Source organism: Callorhinus ursinus, unplaced genomic scaffold (genome assembly GCF_003265705.2).
Source record: "Callorhinus ursinus isolate GAN/ISIS: 27379988/994484 unplaced genomic scaffold, GSC_fseal_2.0 scaffold5, whole genome shotgun sequence".
Taxonomy (NCBI): Eukaryota; Metazoa; Chordata; class Mammalia; order Carnivora; family Otariidae; genus Callorhinus; species Callorhinus ursinus.
Window position 1 is genome coordinate 24,489,621 of NW_027397067.1, and position 17,597 is coordinate 24,507,217.

Below are 17,597 nucleotides of genomic sequence, written 5' to 3' on the forward strand. Positions count from 1 at the left end.
TCTTTAAAAAAAGGGGGGGGCGGTGCCTGGCTGGCTCAGTGGGTAGAGCGTGTGACTCTTGATCCTGGGGTTGTAAGTTGGAACCGCACATTGGATGTAGAGATTACTTAAAAAAAAAAAAAAAAAAATTAGGGCGCCTGGGTGGCTCAGATGGTTAAGCATCTGCCTTCGGCTCAGGTCATGATCCCGGGGTCCTGGGATCGAGTCCCGCATCAGGCTCCCTGCTCCCTGGGAGTCTGCTTCTCCCTCTGCTTCTCTCTCTCTCTCCCCCGCTCTGTCTCTCATGAATAAATAAATAAAGTCTTTAAAAAAAAATTAAACCCCTGAGAGCTCTGAGCAGGGTAGCAGATAGGTTTGCAGTGCTTCCTTTATAATGTACTGTCTTTATTTTATTTTTTTAAAAGATTTTATTTATTTATTTGAGAGAGAGAGAATGAGAGATAGAGAGCATGAGAGGGAAGAGGGTCAGAGGCAGAAGCAGACTCCCTGCTGAGCAGGGAGCCCGATGTGGGACTCGATCCCAGGACTCCAGAATCATGACCTGAGCCGAAGGCAGTCGCTTAACCAACTGAGCCACCCAGGCACCCTTTACTCAGTCTTTAGAATGTCACACAAATACAGGTAAATTGTTGATAGCTGGATTGAACCAACAGAAACCCAAAAATACGGTCTAGGATCTTTGAGATTAGTAATACTCTTTTGTGAAGGAAAAAACGGACCTGATTATTAGAAAAAATGGAAAGAGATTCCTATGTACAAAAATCCTAATGGAAGAAAACTAAACTGTAAAGTACGTAAATATTGGGAAATAAAGTGGACATTGAGAAATGAAAAATTATGCTGAATCCCCCACATTACTTGTATCATGCCAAACAGATGTAGATAGCATCAAACCTTATTTTGGGCACAGATGTAGTGCATTCTTTGGCGCTTTCTTGTGTTGAGATTACTTTCTAAATTCTTGCTTGGTTTCAGTGGGCTGATAAGTAACCACAGACTGAAGTGATAGCTGTCTATCCTTTTAAATATTGTGTGGATCTGAATGTTTCTAACCTCTGCTCACTTTTATTTTGCCCAATTATCTGATGTAAAACTGCTTTTAAAAATGCGAGTCTTTAGGTGATGGATTCCATCACCTGTTACCTCTACAACAATGCTATGTTTGGGCATCTTCTTGGCCTTTATCAGAAGCAGCTACCTGACTCTAGGTGCTTGCTCTGGTGGTCAGAAGCTGTTGTTAGAACATGCCCAGAACATGAGAAAATTAGATGACCTTTGGCTTCTTCTCACCTTTGCTTCTGCTTTTACTGCAGGGGGGACATGATATTGATCAGATTCTTTTCTTCCAAATATGTGCCATAAATGGCAGGAATGTGACATGTGACATACATACCAAAGACCTCTGTTGCTTTCCCTTAAGCAAATATCATAATTCCATTCAACACTTGATGTTGTTCTTGATATTTCATGAATGAGTTTGCTTGGGGCAAGGATGGGAAAAGGAAAGACTTGTACATGAGTACTGTAATCTTCTGCTGAGTCTGTCTCTCCCTCCAAATCTCTCCAGAATTCTCTTCAAAGATTGATATACTCTTTACGGTGGTAAGTGAGCTGCTTTACCAATCACTAGCTGAACAAATCTCAGGCCCTCACTTTTGTGTTAATTCTAACAGTTTATCTAAATCAGATCATGTTTTCTGCCTTTTTATGGTTGATGAGGATGACAGCGTGGAATAATAATAACCAATATATGAAATGAAAAAGCACATTTAGAATCCGATGTGGGACTCAGATACAAATTTTTATAACTTTTTGGCTACCCTTGGGCAAGTCATTTAAATGCAGGAATTCTTCCCTAGGGATCTTATAAGAATCTAATGAGTCACTGAAGTGAATATTCTTTGTAAAGCAAATGTCTGTATAGTAATACAGAAAAATTGCATTTTAGCGTAGAAAAGGAACTCTGGTGAAGGGTGGCCTTTGATTTTCACAGTGAAAAAAGAAGAAAGAACATAATATGACCTGTGACATAATTAACCTTTAAAAAGAGGCCTTTATAAAGTGGGATCTCTATTTTTTAATGTGAGACACTTATAGAAATTAACATTTTTTTCCCCTAGTTCCTCCAACTGGCAAAAGCTAACACAACAGTTACTATGAGCCAGGCACTGTACTAAGCACTTAACATAAACGAGCTCATTTTACCTTCACAACCACACTGTGAGATCAGTGCTCTGGTTACACCCATTTTATAGATGAGGAAACCAGGGCACAGATGAGAGAAAAATCCATAATCGGTTACAACCGTAGCCGAGAATTTTATCCATATTCACTGCATTCAGGACTATTTATTTTATTCTATATATTTTGCTATTTCCTCCTACTCCCATACATGAGATTCCTGTAGGGGCTAGTACAGAACACTGAAGTACTTGTCAGTACTTTTGGGGGCAGAAGGAAATGCTGGACGTAGATAGTTCCCAAACCCAGGCTAATCAAACTCAGCCTGACGAGCCGTTGGTTATGCTGTGCTGACCGAATAAGCCAGGTGTGCGGCCACATACTGAGTTGGAAAGACGAGGCTACGCAAGTTTCCAGAGCATGGAGGAGGGCTGTGAGTCGCATCGAGTGTATGCCTGGGGAGCCTGCTTACCATAGTTCCTGAAATAGTTATTGCATTAAAAGGGCACATAGAATATTTTCCACATTTCCCACCCACAAAGTCTTTACCCCAGCTTTGGCTTCAGCCATCAAAACTTGTGGTTTGGACCTGAAACTGGAATCAATAATCTTTCTAGCACCCTGTGCTTTTTCCCACTGGCTCCAGAAGAGTCTGTGTTCCATTCTTTTAGATTTTACTGGGAGGTGAATCACTTAAGTTGTTCCATCTTTCACTACTCAGAGGTGCTAACTTGATGCATTCTTTATACAGGGGTCTCCAAGACCTTAGCCTTCCACAGGAGTGGCTTGTTTGGGAATGTGAAAGTACCATGGCGGCTCCCTGGGAAGCAGTTTTGGAGGTGGGCCTCTCACTATCCCTCATAGGGAGCTTGCTAGGTGTCAGGGCGGCCTGGGCCAGTACCAGATGGCTTCAAAGGGAGCCTAGTGGCTGGAAATTCTAGTGGCGGCAAGTTTATTATGCACAGTGTGCTTAAGCTTCCCGAAATGTGTCTCAACAGGGGCCATAGCAACATATTAACTTATTTGAGGCACAATGATCCAAAAACTTTAATTACTTGAAAAGTATCCGTGCAGGAGGGGGATTTACTCCAACTTTGACTTTTCCTTAACAACAGGGGCAGACTTAAAACCCTGGCTAAGGAACTAATCCAATTAATGAAGGCCCTAAGCAGGAAAATGAATCTTATTTTACAAAATTAGTTGGAAAGCCCAGGATGAAAGAAACAGAAAGAAATAATGGTCCACTACCTTCTCCCCTGTGGCTGCTTTGAACATTTTGCACCCCATTTTTGTCAGTTTTTCAGCAGATCTTTTAATACAACCCACCCACCCCCAAATTCCACATAACTCAAGACAGTAATTGACTCACAAAGGAAACACACCTGCACTTTATTAATAACCAACTTTCTCTTTTTATTAGAGCGGATACAGTTGTGAAAACTGTACATTATACATTTTGGTTTCGAGGATTATAAATAAAGGAACTCACAGGTAGGGAGTTCTTTTTCACAGCAAGAAACTTTAAATAAACAAGGTCATGTTTTATTAAGTACATTGGCAGACTTCATGTGCTGTCCAAAATGTAGAGCACAGTATAACAACCCATTAGAAAGAGCCTTTCATGTAAAATACAGCTGTGCACATTTTAGAAAAATACCAACAATTTGAGCTTTGTTTTTAAAAAAGCTTATAAATCATACATATATTTATAAATGGAACCAACATGCTCACTTTATAAACATATCCTTTCATTATTTGTTACCCATTATTTCCAAAGCATTACACGTTTTAAATAAACACTTAGTAAGATTAAATATTTTATTTTTTTTTTAAAAAATCCGCTTTCCCAGCATCAAGAGCTATGGGGTTAGGAAGGCGCAGTGAGAGTACGGAGACTGACACAGGAGCTTAAACGTTTCTTGGCTAAAAATGTACTTCCCTAAATTTAAAAGTCAAAGCAAAATGTAAAAAATAAATAAATATACAAGTTGTAATTTTCATTTGCTCTCTTTCTGCTTTCTTCTTTATTCCATATTGGTCACACCCAGGATTCTCAACATATTGCACTTCTGCAAAAAACATCACTGGGTTACTACCCTGCAGGTGACAAAGCATTCAGTCCACACCTGTGCTAACATGTGAGTGGTCTCTTCTGCATTGAAAAGGTAGCAAGAATCTGATTAAACCATGCAGATCGTGAAAATATTTAGGAATAGCTAGCTCCTTCTCCACAATGTAATGTCTTAGAGAGATTTAAGATACCTTTCCTCCCCTTATTTCTTTTTAAATAACTATCTTTATAAAGACCACGTAGTGTCTCTAAGTAATAAGCATGCTTCTGAGTAATAAAGGATGAATTATAAAACAGCAAAAAAAAAATCAGATCATGTCAGAATAACAAAGGACTGCAAAATACAAATATTTAAATAAAAATGTCTAAGCCTTTAAAATGTGAAATAAAATTACGAAAGGACTTTGAAACACACGTAAAGGCGTAAAATTGAGAAGCAGAGGTTTAACAAAGCTTTACGCTCTACCTGAATGTATTCAACAAAAATTTAAGTTGGAAGAAAAAAAAAAAGGACCAGAGCAGTTATTAATAGCATCTTGCTTAACTTTCATGGGAATTAACATAGTCACTGACAAGATTTTATTTGGTTGTAAAGTACGTCAGCAATGAAACTGAATCCTTTAAACACTGATTAATGCAATCCATGCAACGTTTTGACTACGCTTCTTAGAATTCTGTTGTCTTTCAGCTTTTAAAATTTAGCACCTCCTAAGGGCATAATTAAAACTATTTAAAATTACTTCTTAGGAAGGTATAATGCCTTCACACTGCTAAATTTTAAACAGCCTGTTACAGGTTTAGGAAGACTAAACGGCATAAAAAAAAAATGTATTGCTATTGCAACGAACACATCTTCTCTAGGATGTTGTTTCTTTTCCTTGAGATGCAACAAGTGTGTTTCCTCCAGCCAGGACCACACGTTGTAGAGGGCTATACATTCTACTTCAATAAACAGCAAGAATGAACAGAGGCGTGCACAAGCAAACGAAACGTTCTCTCCCAGAACATTCCAGGAGATGTTAAAGCAGCAGGTCATGGCATAAGACTGGTGAGTGATGCTGCTACCTATTTCTTCTAATGAGATAGGAGTGAATGTTGGAGCCATGGCCGCAGCAACACAATCCTCCGACCGCATTCTTCGGGCAGTCGTTTGTTTTCCCAGCTCCCTACTAAAAACGTCAGATGGTAAAATAGTAAGGCAGCTGTTGACTTCCATCAGGAAAAAAAAAAAAAAATGCAGCTCCATACATTTCCAGTTTAGTCACACTCTGCTAGGACAGATGGAGTAGCCAATGCCAAGAACTTCGCCGGATGGGGGCTGCTTCAGCAGATTTTAAGAAAGAATGATTATTAAGTTTTGCTCTCCAACACGGCTGCTTGCTTCAGCTCCCAGAGGACCCCAAAGCCACAAAGCATTCCCAGGGGGACCGAACAGGTCCTCTGGCTGAATTTTCCAAGTTTCATCTCTTTCGCGATCCCATCCTAATTCCAAGCCTCCTTCCCTGAGTCTGAGTCTGACTGGGGTGTGCCATTTAAAGGGCTGATGATGCCACGGCAGAGAACTGTGGGCTAACACCACTAGTTGTCATGACTTCACTGAAGGGTCAAAACAGTTACAGCATTAAGTAACTATGTTGAATCACATTCAGGCACAGCCAAAATTAAAGTGAAGGACAATACGCAGTTTAAAAAAAATGTAAATTCAAATAATGGGAAAAGAATGTTATAGACAGTGATTTTATATAGAAATTAAGGCGACTCTTACCTTTCCTAATTCCAATCAAGTTAGAAAGTGAACAAAAAGAATGGCCAACCCGATATTCAACAGCATGACGAGGACAATCATGACTGAATTAGGGCCCTGGAAACGAAACAGAACAAAACAAGCATAATGTTTCCATGTTAATATCCACATGTAAGCTAGCTCATAAAATCAATTACCCCCCCCAAAAATAAATACATAAATAAATGAAAACCTCAACCCCGTTGCCGTGAATGACAGCAGCTCCAAAAGGTATAAACTAAAAATAGCAATGCCGTATTTAGGTGCAGCCGTCTCCGCACTTTCACTACGAAATGAATCCAGTCCTGATTAAATCTAAAAAAAAAAAAAAAAAAAGACTAACAAATAATCTAGTTCATTCACCTCAGAACATCTGACAACAGCAGTCTGGGTGAGAGTGCGCCATAATTGGGTGAGGGACTAACAGAGTGGATATGCACTTTTTGTTAGGGTGTAATTTAGATGAGGAAGAATTATTTCCTCATGAAGGCAATTAGAAAGTAAGACTAAAATCTTTAGGGGTACTGAGGCCTCTCAGGAAAAATTTAGGACTCTTGCTTTTCCTGGTCAGAGTTTTGGATTCCACCCGATCCTTAAAGTAAAAATTGCAAGCGGGAAGTTGAACACTTGCAGGAATTATCTTATAGGTCTTAATTCTTCACTTTTTTGCTCACAGCCACCACGTTTCAGAAATCAAGTCCCATTAAACTGCAGAATTCTATTTTGATAAACATGGCTGTAATAAATACCAGCTAGCCAAGGTACCCAAACTTTACTTGTTTAAACAAAAACCAACCTTATTGACCCATCGTTCAAGAGCTGCTCATGCTTGACCATCTTTATTACAGAGACCCGATCTTGGTATTTACTATTAAAATAGTGTCTAATTTTTTAGTATTAACTGTGTTCTAAAATGGCCTTATGAGGTGGGTGGGGTAAGTATTTTGTTATTTTGATGAGGAAACAGTTGTACTAGATTTGAATACTGAATGAGGCTACATTGAAACAGGCTAACAGAGTCCTCAAATGTGGTACTGGTGTGATTTTCGGAGGGGGGGGCAGGGAGGTAAGAAAGACCGGAACTGCGATTGGTCCAGTGCTCATGTTGCAAGGTATAGAGCGTGGGTCACATCCTTACAGGAGGTCTCCTTCCCAACTGGGGCCACAACCTCCCTGGCATGGGTCAGAGTGCCCTGGTCTTCGTCTCTCCTAACACTCGCACTTCGTCACTTCTTGTTAATCTCCGTCTTTGCCCTAGACTGAGTTCCACAGTGGTGGGGGCTGTGCTTTGTTCACCGCCGTGCACCCAGCACATATGGGTCACCCAACTCATCCAGGGTTTCATTATGAACACCTGCTCTCTGCTGGTGCTTTTCCAGGTGTTGTGGATGTGGTTGTTGACCTTATTAATTCACTGCCTTAAATGAAGAACGAGGTGATTAGTAAAATCAGAGTGGGGGAGAAAAGGAAGTAAAAATGGGTGTCCTTGAGATGGGGACTACTAGGAAGAAGAAAAACCCTAGTTCCTAAACCCCAAGTAAATGGGAGGAAAAAGCACATTTATTGCAGGTCTTTATATGCCAGGCAGTGGGCTGATAATAAGCAGTGTTGGGTACATGATTTCTTCTTCACAGGTGATTACAAGTTACAGAGCTCCGAGAAGGTTAGTGTCTTGCCCAACGTTACTCATCCAGTTTAAGCAAATTACAAAACTAAAATTAAACTTTGTCTATTTCAGAGCTGCTGTTTTTTTTCCTATATCCCTATATAGCTACAGGCCTTAGTTTAAAAATAATAATTTTTAATCAAGTTCTTGAAAATGGCATTTTCATCTATATCCTCTGATTTCATGGTAGCAGAAAACTACTCAAATCTTGATAGGACCAGTTGTTCTTTTAGAATAGTTGTATTCTAAGGTACTAGGAGGGTCCAAATCTATGTAACTCAATAATTAAAATGTCTAGTGTGGGAAACATAACTCAGAAAATAACTGAAATCTTTCAACATCATAACTCAGCATGGAGATTAAGGAAATGCTATTACTATCAGTGTCTTATAGTGGACCAAGGAAAAGTAGAAAAACAGAGAAAGTGCCTTCAGTGAATCTAACTTCAAAAGTCTAAGCTGTGTCTGGACTTTTTTTTTTGTGTCTGGACTTTTAACTCCCATTTCATAAATCCTTACAAGGTTCCATGAGTTTATCTTTTTGAATTCATTAGCATTTTTGGATGGAGATATATATATATACACACACACACACACACACACATATTTATAAATATACATATTTATATATATATACATAAATATATAGACATGTGTATATATATTTATCCAACTGTACAACTCCATTTATAAAGCTATTTTTAAAGATGACTCAGTGAAGATGAGGGTAAGGCAGCAATAAAAAGTTCAAACAGCAACCAGGTGGCAAATAAATTCTGGGATGCTATGTTTAATAGGCAGATCTCAAGACGTGAGCTCGGTGTTCTTCAGATACCTAGGCTGAGCACAGGGTGGAAAGCTTTAAGGTGAAGTCTCATAAACATGACTGTGGTAGCCAGTTGTAGCTTAAAATAGCAAAATGAAAAAAAAAATCAGTCTTGCTTTTCAAGACTGACTGAGACAGGTGTAATAAAAGGAGCTGTAGCAGGGAAAAGTGCAAATCTGGATTGGAAGAACTTTCAGGCAGTTAGAAAATAAAGTGTGGGGAAATATGGAAATATGAAGTTCTAACTCAAGAAATGTATCTTTTTTCTTCAAAAGACTATTGCTCATTTAAAATTGTGAGGAATCTTCTGAAGAGTTACTACAGTCTGTTAAATCTAAAATTTCTCTAAAAACATGAAAAGAAAAAAATTGAATTTAGTATAAATAGGCAAGTTTATGTGTATTTACTGTTTGTAGGGTTTTAGTGTGTGTGTACTTGGTTCAAAATTGACGTGACAGGGATGCCTTAATTTCCAAATAGACTTGGAAGAGAGTAATGGCTAAGAAAAAGTGCAGGCAGTTCTCAGAAGGAGTCGAGATTGTGAATTAGAAGACCCCTTGCTAGTCTGATGATCAGGCTGTAATGATGTCTCTACTGGATCCTACCCATGTTGCAAAATCCTAGAAAGAGGTGGGTACCGCATAGAATGTGTTTCCATGGAATATCAGTCTATGTGCAACCATGGCCCACAGGAGTCTCACGTTTCTAGAGAGGGGTTATAGAGTAATCCGTGGCATAGCCCCTCGTCTCTTACTGCTTATATCAAGTAGTTCAATTTGCTAAGTGTTAGCCTGTGTCTCAGAAGGTTTTCTGTTTTTCTAGGAGATGGCTATTCAGGGTGATCCTGAGGATGGGCCAAAATCTATTGGAATATTTATGAACTATTTTATGCTTCAACGACTACACTATTGGGACAATAATGGCCACTGCTTTTTGAGTACTTACCATGTGCCATGCACTGTGCTAAGAGCTGTGTAAGTACTAACTCATTTAATCTTCAAAACAGCCCTATGACAGAGGTAGAGATGAGGAAAACAACTCACAGAGCAGTTAGGAAACTTGCCCAAGGTCACACGACTGAGAAGCAACACAACTGGGATTTGAACCTAGGAAGTCTGGCACCAGAGTCCACGGCCTTGGCCACCAGCGTATCCTGTGTTAGTCAATAAGCTGGCGACTAAAAGTCCAGATCCCAGTGTATTCAACCACACTAAAAATGACGATTCGGGCTTGTACTAGATCTCTCGGTTGCCCACAACGAACACCGCTTCAGTCTGGTTTTTCCCTCCAGTGTGTGCTTCGTTGTGAATAGTCCTTCGAGTTTTCAAGTTATGTATAAACCTCTAACTTACACAGTGTCTGTCTCAAAACTGTATGCGGTACTCCTTAGTTCTAAAGGTGGTTCATTAGCTACCTTTATGATGATTTTATCACTTCTAAACTGTCAAGAAAACAATCAGGAGTGTGAAAGGCAGTTTTGTGTTAACTGTTAAAATCTTCACATGAACGTGCCAAGGCAATCTTGACTTCTGATTCCTGTCATGCACAGAGGCTGCAGAGGGCTAGGTCTCCTTTCTCCTGGAATGTGGAAGGGAGCCCTAGAGACCAGCCTACCAGGCTGCAGGATGCTTGGCTACCTCCAAGAATCAGATGGTTCTGCACATAAGTAAAAAAGATACTTTTCCTAAATAAGGAGGCTGTGAATTTATCAAACAGTAGTAACATTTCATAGACAGCGTGTAGGACACTGGGCCATTCACTTCCTCTTAGGCAGTTCTAGAGGTCAACTGAACCCCACTCCTGGGTGCAAGGTAGAAACTACATGGCCTTGCATTGTTTGAATTTCACCCTTGTAAATCAGGCAAACTAATACTAATTGACTTCGTTTGTCTTAAAAACCATTTATCCCCATGGAGGATGACTCTCAGGAAGTTAACGTAGTTAATCTGATTAATTTAGAGGTAGATGATAAAAAAGATGAGAACCAGTGTTTGTAAATGTTAGCAAAATAAACCCAAGAAGCAGCAAATGTAAGTTGATAAAAAAAGATGCATTTCAATTGTTTGTTATTACTGTTTAAACCTGTTTTTTTCTTTTGTCCAGTTTAAGTTGGTCAACAAGAATATAATACAACTCTCTTAATCTGCACCTTTATGCAAATGTCTCAGAAATTAGTAAATATTGGGTCAGCTGTGGCTTCTTTCCTAAGCTGCATTTAACATGCAACACCTCTGTTCCAAAAACATGTGACTAGGTCAACAGATCAGTTTGTCAATTTTTTATTAATAATTACTTAGCTTCAGGATTTTATAAATTCTATAGAATTTGATAAAGTATTAATTCCATATGTTATTCAAATAAATCTCTACATGCTCATCAAATGACACTTATCAATAATAAATAGCTTTCTGGTTGAATAATTAAAACCCTTAAATGCTCAAGACTAATTGAAAAAACTAGCATTTACCAGAAAACTAAAATTTTGGAAGCACTTATACTGAGAAGTTAGAAGACCAAAGTAATTTTAAAGAGTTGAAAAGAAAAACAATGTTCTAGTGGCAAAGCCTAATTAAGTAAAATCCAAACTATTTAGGAGAATAATTCACAATAGCTACAAAAAAATGTTCTTTTGTCTAAAGATGCTGACTGGAGTATCTTTTCCTTCTCGACTTTTAGTCTGGCTCGTTGGGTCTGAACTGAGTCTCTTCTAGGCACACAGATATAAATAAGTCTTGTTTTCTATCCATTCCTTTACTCTATGTCTTTTGTGAGGGCTCAAGAGCACGGCTAAGAACCTAGCAACTGGTGGTGGATATCTCTTCCCAGCCAGGGCTCTGAGAGGACCCGGCCCTTGTCAGCGCCCATGATTCCTTTCTAGCCAGTCAGAGAGTTAGCTACAGTGATGGACTTTGTGCTCCTCCAAAATTCATATGTTGAAACCCTAATCCCCAGTGTGACGGTATTTGGAGGGGGGGTCCTGGGTCATGAGGGTGGAGCCCTCATGAGGCGATTAGTGCCCTTGTAGGAGACATGAGAGAGCTTGCTGTTTCTCTCAGCCCTTGGGAGTGTACAGCAAGGCCTATGAACCAGGAATTGGGTTCTCGCCAGACATCAAGTCTGTGGCACCTTGATCCTGGGACTCCCAGCCTTCAGAATTAAAAGAAAGAAAGAAGAAATTTTGTTTAAGCCGCCCAGTTTATGGCATTTTTTGTCATACCAGCTCAAACTAAGCTACCACAAAACTTACCAAGAAGTGCAGGGAAAGGCTTGCTAACACGTGATTCAGTAACAAGCTGGCTACCTGAATGATGTTTAAGATGGGTGACTGAGCGAACAGGGACAAATTTCTGCCCCAAGAGCTCTTTGCTGTCTTGGGCTAACAAATGTGCTAAGCTCTATCCTACGTAGTCCTATACTCGTCAGGACTTTTGCCAGACAAGCTGTCACCAAGATGCTAGTCACCCTACACTGCTACCTGAAGGAACCAAAAGGAAGCAAAAAAACAAACACATTGTGCACAACTTACTGAATTGGCTTCTTTTTCCAAAGAAGGGCATGAATCATTGCTTGCTGGATTCTTTGGTATAGCAAGTTCAGACTTCTTAGCTTTTGGCTCAGCTTTGCTTTCTTTGGCAACTGGTTTTGTCACAGATTTAGGGGGACTCCATTTGTTGGGTGCTGGCTTGTGCACCAGCGCTGAGGAAGACGGGCTTGATCCTTCCTCTTCCTCCATGTCTTCTGGGGGGTGCTGGGGGGCATTCAGTTTCACATAGTAGCCGTGGTACTGAGAATGCAGTTCCCCGTTACTGGGGTTGGGGATGTGGTGGCGGCCAGAGTACTTGGACGTGGGCACCATGGCTCCCACCTCCTTCGTGGGAGCCTTTGACATCAAAGGCTTATTGACGATGGCTGTCACCTGCTCATCAGCCACACTCCGTTTGTCTTGGTTGAGTCTTGCCCCTGAGCTGGGGTTCTGCTTCTTCGTGGGTTTTGGGGAGGAGGGCTGGGGAGAGTGGCTTTGTTTGGGACTTGCTTCAGGAGACCTGGGGGGTGTCGTGCCTTTGCGATAGAAATGAGGAGATTCCTTTGGTGTAGGTGGCTTTTCAGGTACTTTTTCTTCTGGATTTTCTTTAGCATCTACACCTTCCTGAAATCTCTGTTTGATATAATCTGGGCCTGGGGAAAAATTGACAACAGAAGGGAAGGTAATAAAATAAAGATAAGGCATAAAGGCTTGTTCCTTCTGGCTATCTATATGCATTTTTGCTATGTCAGATTAGCCATTCCTCGTTTTTTCTTTTAAAAAATACTGCCAAGGCTTGGATTAAACATGAGCACACTTCATTTCCAAGGGGAAAAGATTATTTGTTGCAGAAAAAGTTAGTATTTACCATTATTTATACTATTTTGATAGCCATAAAGGTTAAACAGTTCTGACTTCCTAATAATTGCATCATTCCTGCCTGCTTGCAGAACACTGAGGTGAAATTCATGTTGATGGAACACTGGTAATAACACCATAATTAATCTGCATATTCAAATTTTGCAGAGTAAGTAAAACACAAAGTACACACTCAAATAAGCTGACTTGTATGTTTAGTAAATTAAATATTTAAATTAATAAATTAACAACAGAGCATCTACTGTGTAAGTAAGAATAGAATCTGCAGATGACATTTGTAATGCTACTTCATCAAAGGATCATTTTTTATTTTTTTTAAAGATTTATTTGAGAGTTGGGGGGAGGGGCAGAGGGAGAAGATTTCCCACTGAGCAGGGAACCTGATGTGGGGCTTGAGCCCAGGACCTGAGCTGAAGGCAGATGCTTAACCCCTTGAGCCACCCAGGTGCCCCATCGAAATATCATTTAAACTTCCTGGAGTCCTTCAACAGCTTCTGCAAGCATCAAAGTCATGCCAAGGCAGTTGTCTTTTGACACACTAGTCCTGGGATTTTTTTTTTTTTGTAAATACTTTAGGATTGTTTACAACAAACATGTTATTTTTCTAAATGGAAAAATTTGCATTTAAAGAAAGGGGCCCTGATATGAGTGTTGCTACATGGACTTTTTGTTTGTTTGTTTTCAATGGCATGGAGTATCTTTTCCTACCCCTTCATTTTTAGTCTCTCTCTTGAGGTCTGAAGTGAGTCTCTTGTTGGCATATATGATAGGTCTTGTTTTCTATCTGTTCCTTCATTCTATGTCTTGCAACTGGAGCATTTAGACCATTTACATTTAAAATAATTATTGATAGATATGTACTTACAAAAAAGCTGGGGAAGCAACACTTACATCAGACAAAATAGACTTTAAAACAAAGACGCAAAGAAGGGCTTTACATGATGATAAAGGGATCAATCCAACAAGAGGATCTAAAGATCTAACTGTAAAGAGCTATGCATCCAACACTGGAATACCTAAATAAAGCAAATATTAACAGATAGTTATTTTCTGCCTGGATGAGCTATCCATTGATGTAAGTGGGTGTTAAAGTCTCCTACTATTATTAGATTACTGTCATTTTCTCCCTTTAAAAGGGAGCAGTGCCTTTGAATGATACATTAGACCAGATGGACTTAACAGGTTATATACGGAACATCCCATGCAAAACCAGCAGAATATACATTCTTTTCAAGCGCACATGGTACATTCTCTAGGCTAGATCACATGTTAGGCCACAAAACAAGTCTCAATAAATTTAAGAAGACTGAAATCCTATCATGCATCATTTCTGACCACAACAGTTTGAAACTAGAAATCAATTATAGGAAAAAAAAAACTGGAAAAAAACACATGTGGAGACTAAACAACATGCTACTCAACAAACAAAAATAAAAACACAGTGATCCAAATCTTCTTTGGGATGCCCCAAAGGGACATCTACGAGGGAAATTTACAGCAATACGGGTGTACCTCAAGAAAAATCTCAATCTAACCTTATACCTACAGGAACTAGAAAAAAAGCTCAAAGTTGGTAGAAGGAAGGAAATAATAAAGATTAGAGCAAAAATAAATATAGAGTAAGAACACAATAGAAAAAAATGAAACAAAAATTAAGAAAAATGACAAAAATCAGAAATAAAGGAAAACAGCCAGCACCATAGAAATACAAGAGACTACTACAAAAATTATATGCCAACAAATTGGATAATCTAGAAGAAATGAGGGCGCCTGGGTGGCTCAGTTGGTTAAGCGACTGCCTTCGGCTCAGGTCATGATCCTGGAGTCCCTGGATCGAGTCCCGCATCAGGCTCCCTGCTCGACAGGGAGTCTGCTTCTCCCTTGACCCTCCCCCCTCTCATGTGCTCTCTCTCGTTCTCTCTCTCTCTCAAATAAATAAATAAAATCTTTAAAAAAAAATAGAAGAAATGAATAAATTCCTAAAAACATAGTCTTCCAAAACTGGATCAGGAAAAAATAGAAAAATCTGAACATATCAATTACTACTAATGAAACTGAATTGGCAATCAAAAACTCCCAACAAATAGAAGTCCAGGACCAGATGGATTCACAGGTGAATTCTATCAAACATTTAAAGACGAGTTAATACCTAGTCTCCTCAAATTATTCCAAAAAATAGAAGAGGAAGCTTCCAAATTTATTCTACAAGGCCAGCATTACCCTCATACAAAAACCAGAGACATTATAAAAAAAAAACTACAGTCCAATAGCTCTGATGCACACAGGTGCAAGTTCCCAGTAAAATATCAGCAAACCTCATTTAACAATACATGAAATGAATCCCCATTCGCCATGATCAACTGGGATTTACTTTGGGGATGCAAAGGATGGTTCAATGTTTGCAAATCAATCCATGTGACACACCACATTAACAAAATGAAGTATAAAAATCATATGATCATCTCAATAGATGCATAAAAAGCATTTAACAAAATTCATCATTTACTCATGATAAAAATTCTCAACAAAGTGAGTTTAGAGGAAACATACCTCAACATAATAAAGGCCACATATGACAAGCCCAGAGCTAACATCATAATCAGTGGTGAAAAACTAAGAGCTTTTCCTCTAACATCAGAAATAAGAATGTCCACTCTTGCCACTTCTATTTAACATAGTTCTGGAAGTTCTAGCTGCAGCAATTAGACAAAAAAAAAAAAAAAAAAAAAAGGCATACAAATTGGTAAGGAAAAAATAAACTTTTTGCAAAAGACAAGATACTATATATAGACAACCCTAGGAGAATCTGGGTGGCTCAGTCAGTTAAGTGTCCGGCTCTTGGTTTTGGCTCAGGTCATGATCATGAATCTCATGCGTCATGAGATCAAGCCCTGTGTTGGGCTCTGCACTCAGCAGGGAGCCTGCTTGAAGATTCTCTCCCTCTGCCCCTCCCCCCACTCACGAGCTCTCTAAAATAAAATCTTTTTTAAAAAAGGAAAACCCTAAATACTCCACCAAGAAACTATTAGAATAAGTGAATTTGGAAGTTGCAGGATACAAAATTGATATATGGCAATCTGTTGTGTTTCCATACACTAATAATAAAGTGGCAGAAAGAAATTAAGAAAACAATCCCATTTACAATTGCACCAAAAACACTGATGAAAGAAATTGAAGATAACACAAATGGAAAGACATTCCATGCGCATGGATTAGAAGAATTAATGTTGTTAAAATGCCCATTCTATCCAAAGCAATCTACAGATTCAATACAATCCCTATCAGAATACCAATAGCATTTTTCACAGAACAAAAATAATCCTAAAATTTGTATGGAACTACAAAAGACCCTGAATAGCCAAACAGCCTTGAAAAAGAAAAACGAAGCTGGAGGTATCACAATTCCGGATTTCAAGACATACTATAAAGCTACAGTAATCAAAATAGTATTGCACTGGCACAAAAACAGATCAGTGGAACACAATAGAGAGCCCAGAAATAAATCCATGCTTATATGGTCAATTACACTATGACAAAGGAGGCAAGAATATACAATAAGGAAAAGACAGTCCCTTCAATAAATGGTTGTTGGGAAAACTGGACACCTACATGCAAAAGATTTCTTACACCATACACAAAAATAAAAATGGATTAAAGACCTAAATGTGAGACCTGAAACCATAAAGCTCCTAGAAGAAAATGTAGGCAATAATCTTGTTTGACAGCAGCCCTAGCAACATTTTTCTAGATACGTTTCCTCAGGCGAGGGAAACAAAAGCAAAAATAAACTACTGAGACACCACCAAAATAAAGAGCTTTTGCAAAGAAGAAACCAACAAATCAAAAAGGCAACCTACTAAGTGGGAGGAGATATTTGCAAATGATATATCCAATAAGGGGTTAATGTCCAAAACATTATGCAAGAACTACTGCAACTCAACACCAAAAAAACCCCACAATCTGACTGAAAAATGGGCAGAGGACCTGAACATTTTCCCAAAGAAGGCATACAGATGGCCCACAGACACATGGAAAAATCCTAAGCATCACTAATCATCAGGGAAATGCAAATCAAGCCCACAATGAGATATCACTTTACATCTGTCAGAATGGCTGGTATTAGACAAGAAATAAGTACTGGCGAGGATATGGAGAAAAAGGAACCTTTGTGCACTGTTGATAGAAATGTAAATTGGTGTAGCCACTGTGGAAAACAGCATGGAGGTTCCTCAAAAAATTAACAACAGAAATAGCATATTATCCAGTATTCCACTATTGGGTATTTAGCCAAAGAAAATGACAATACTAATCTGAACAGATCTATGTACCCCTATGTTTACTGCAGGATTACTTATAATAACCAAGATATGGAAAGCAACCCAGGTATCCCTTGATAGATGAATGGACAAAAAAGATGTATATACACACAATGGAGTGTTACTCAGCAATGAAAATGGAAATTTTTGCCATTTGTGACAACATGGATGGACCTAAAGGGTATTACCCAAATGAAATAAGTCAGAGAAAGACAAATACCACATAATTTCATTTATATATAGGATCTAAAAAGCAGAAGAAATAAACAAAAAGCAGAAATATTCATAAATATGGAGAATTGATGGTTGCCAGAGGGGAGGGGGGTGGAGGGGACGGGCAAAATGGATGAAGG

At 39.0% G+C, this 17,597-nt stretch overlaps 1 protein-coding gene across 5 annotated transcripts in view; it reads right to left on the bottom strand.

The window, feature by feature from the left end:
* Positions 1-3,586: 3,586 nt before the first annotated feature.
* JPH1 (junctophilin 1) overlaps positions 3,587-17,597 on the bottom strand; it is an 80,994-nt gene continuing 66,983 nt past the window's right edge. The window contains exons 4-6 of one of the 5 annotated variants that reach the window (XM_025870747.2): positions 12,053-12,702; positions 6,018-6,113; positions 3,587-5,573 (exon numbers count right to left, since the gene is read on the bottom strand). In XM_025870747.2, coding sequence (XP_025726532.1) covers positions 6,033-6,113; positions 12,053-12,702 — 731 coding nt within the window. In that variant the 3' untranslated portion in view covers positions 3,587-5,573; positions 6,018-6,032. Of the gene's footprint in view, positions 5,849-6,017; positions 6,114-12,052; positions 12,703-17,597 lie in introns of all 5 variants that reach the window. The other 4 variants (XM_025870748.2, XM_073892902.1, XM_025870745.2 and 1 more) reach the window with 4 other exon arrangements.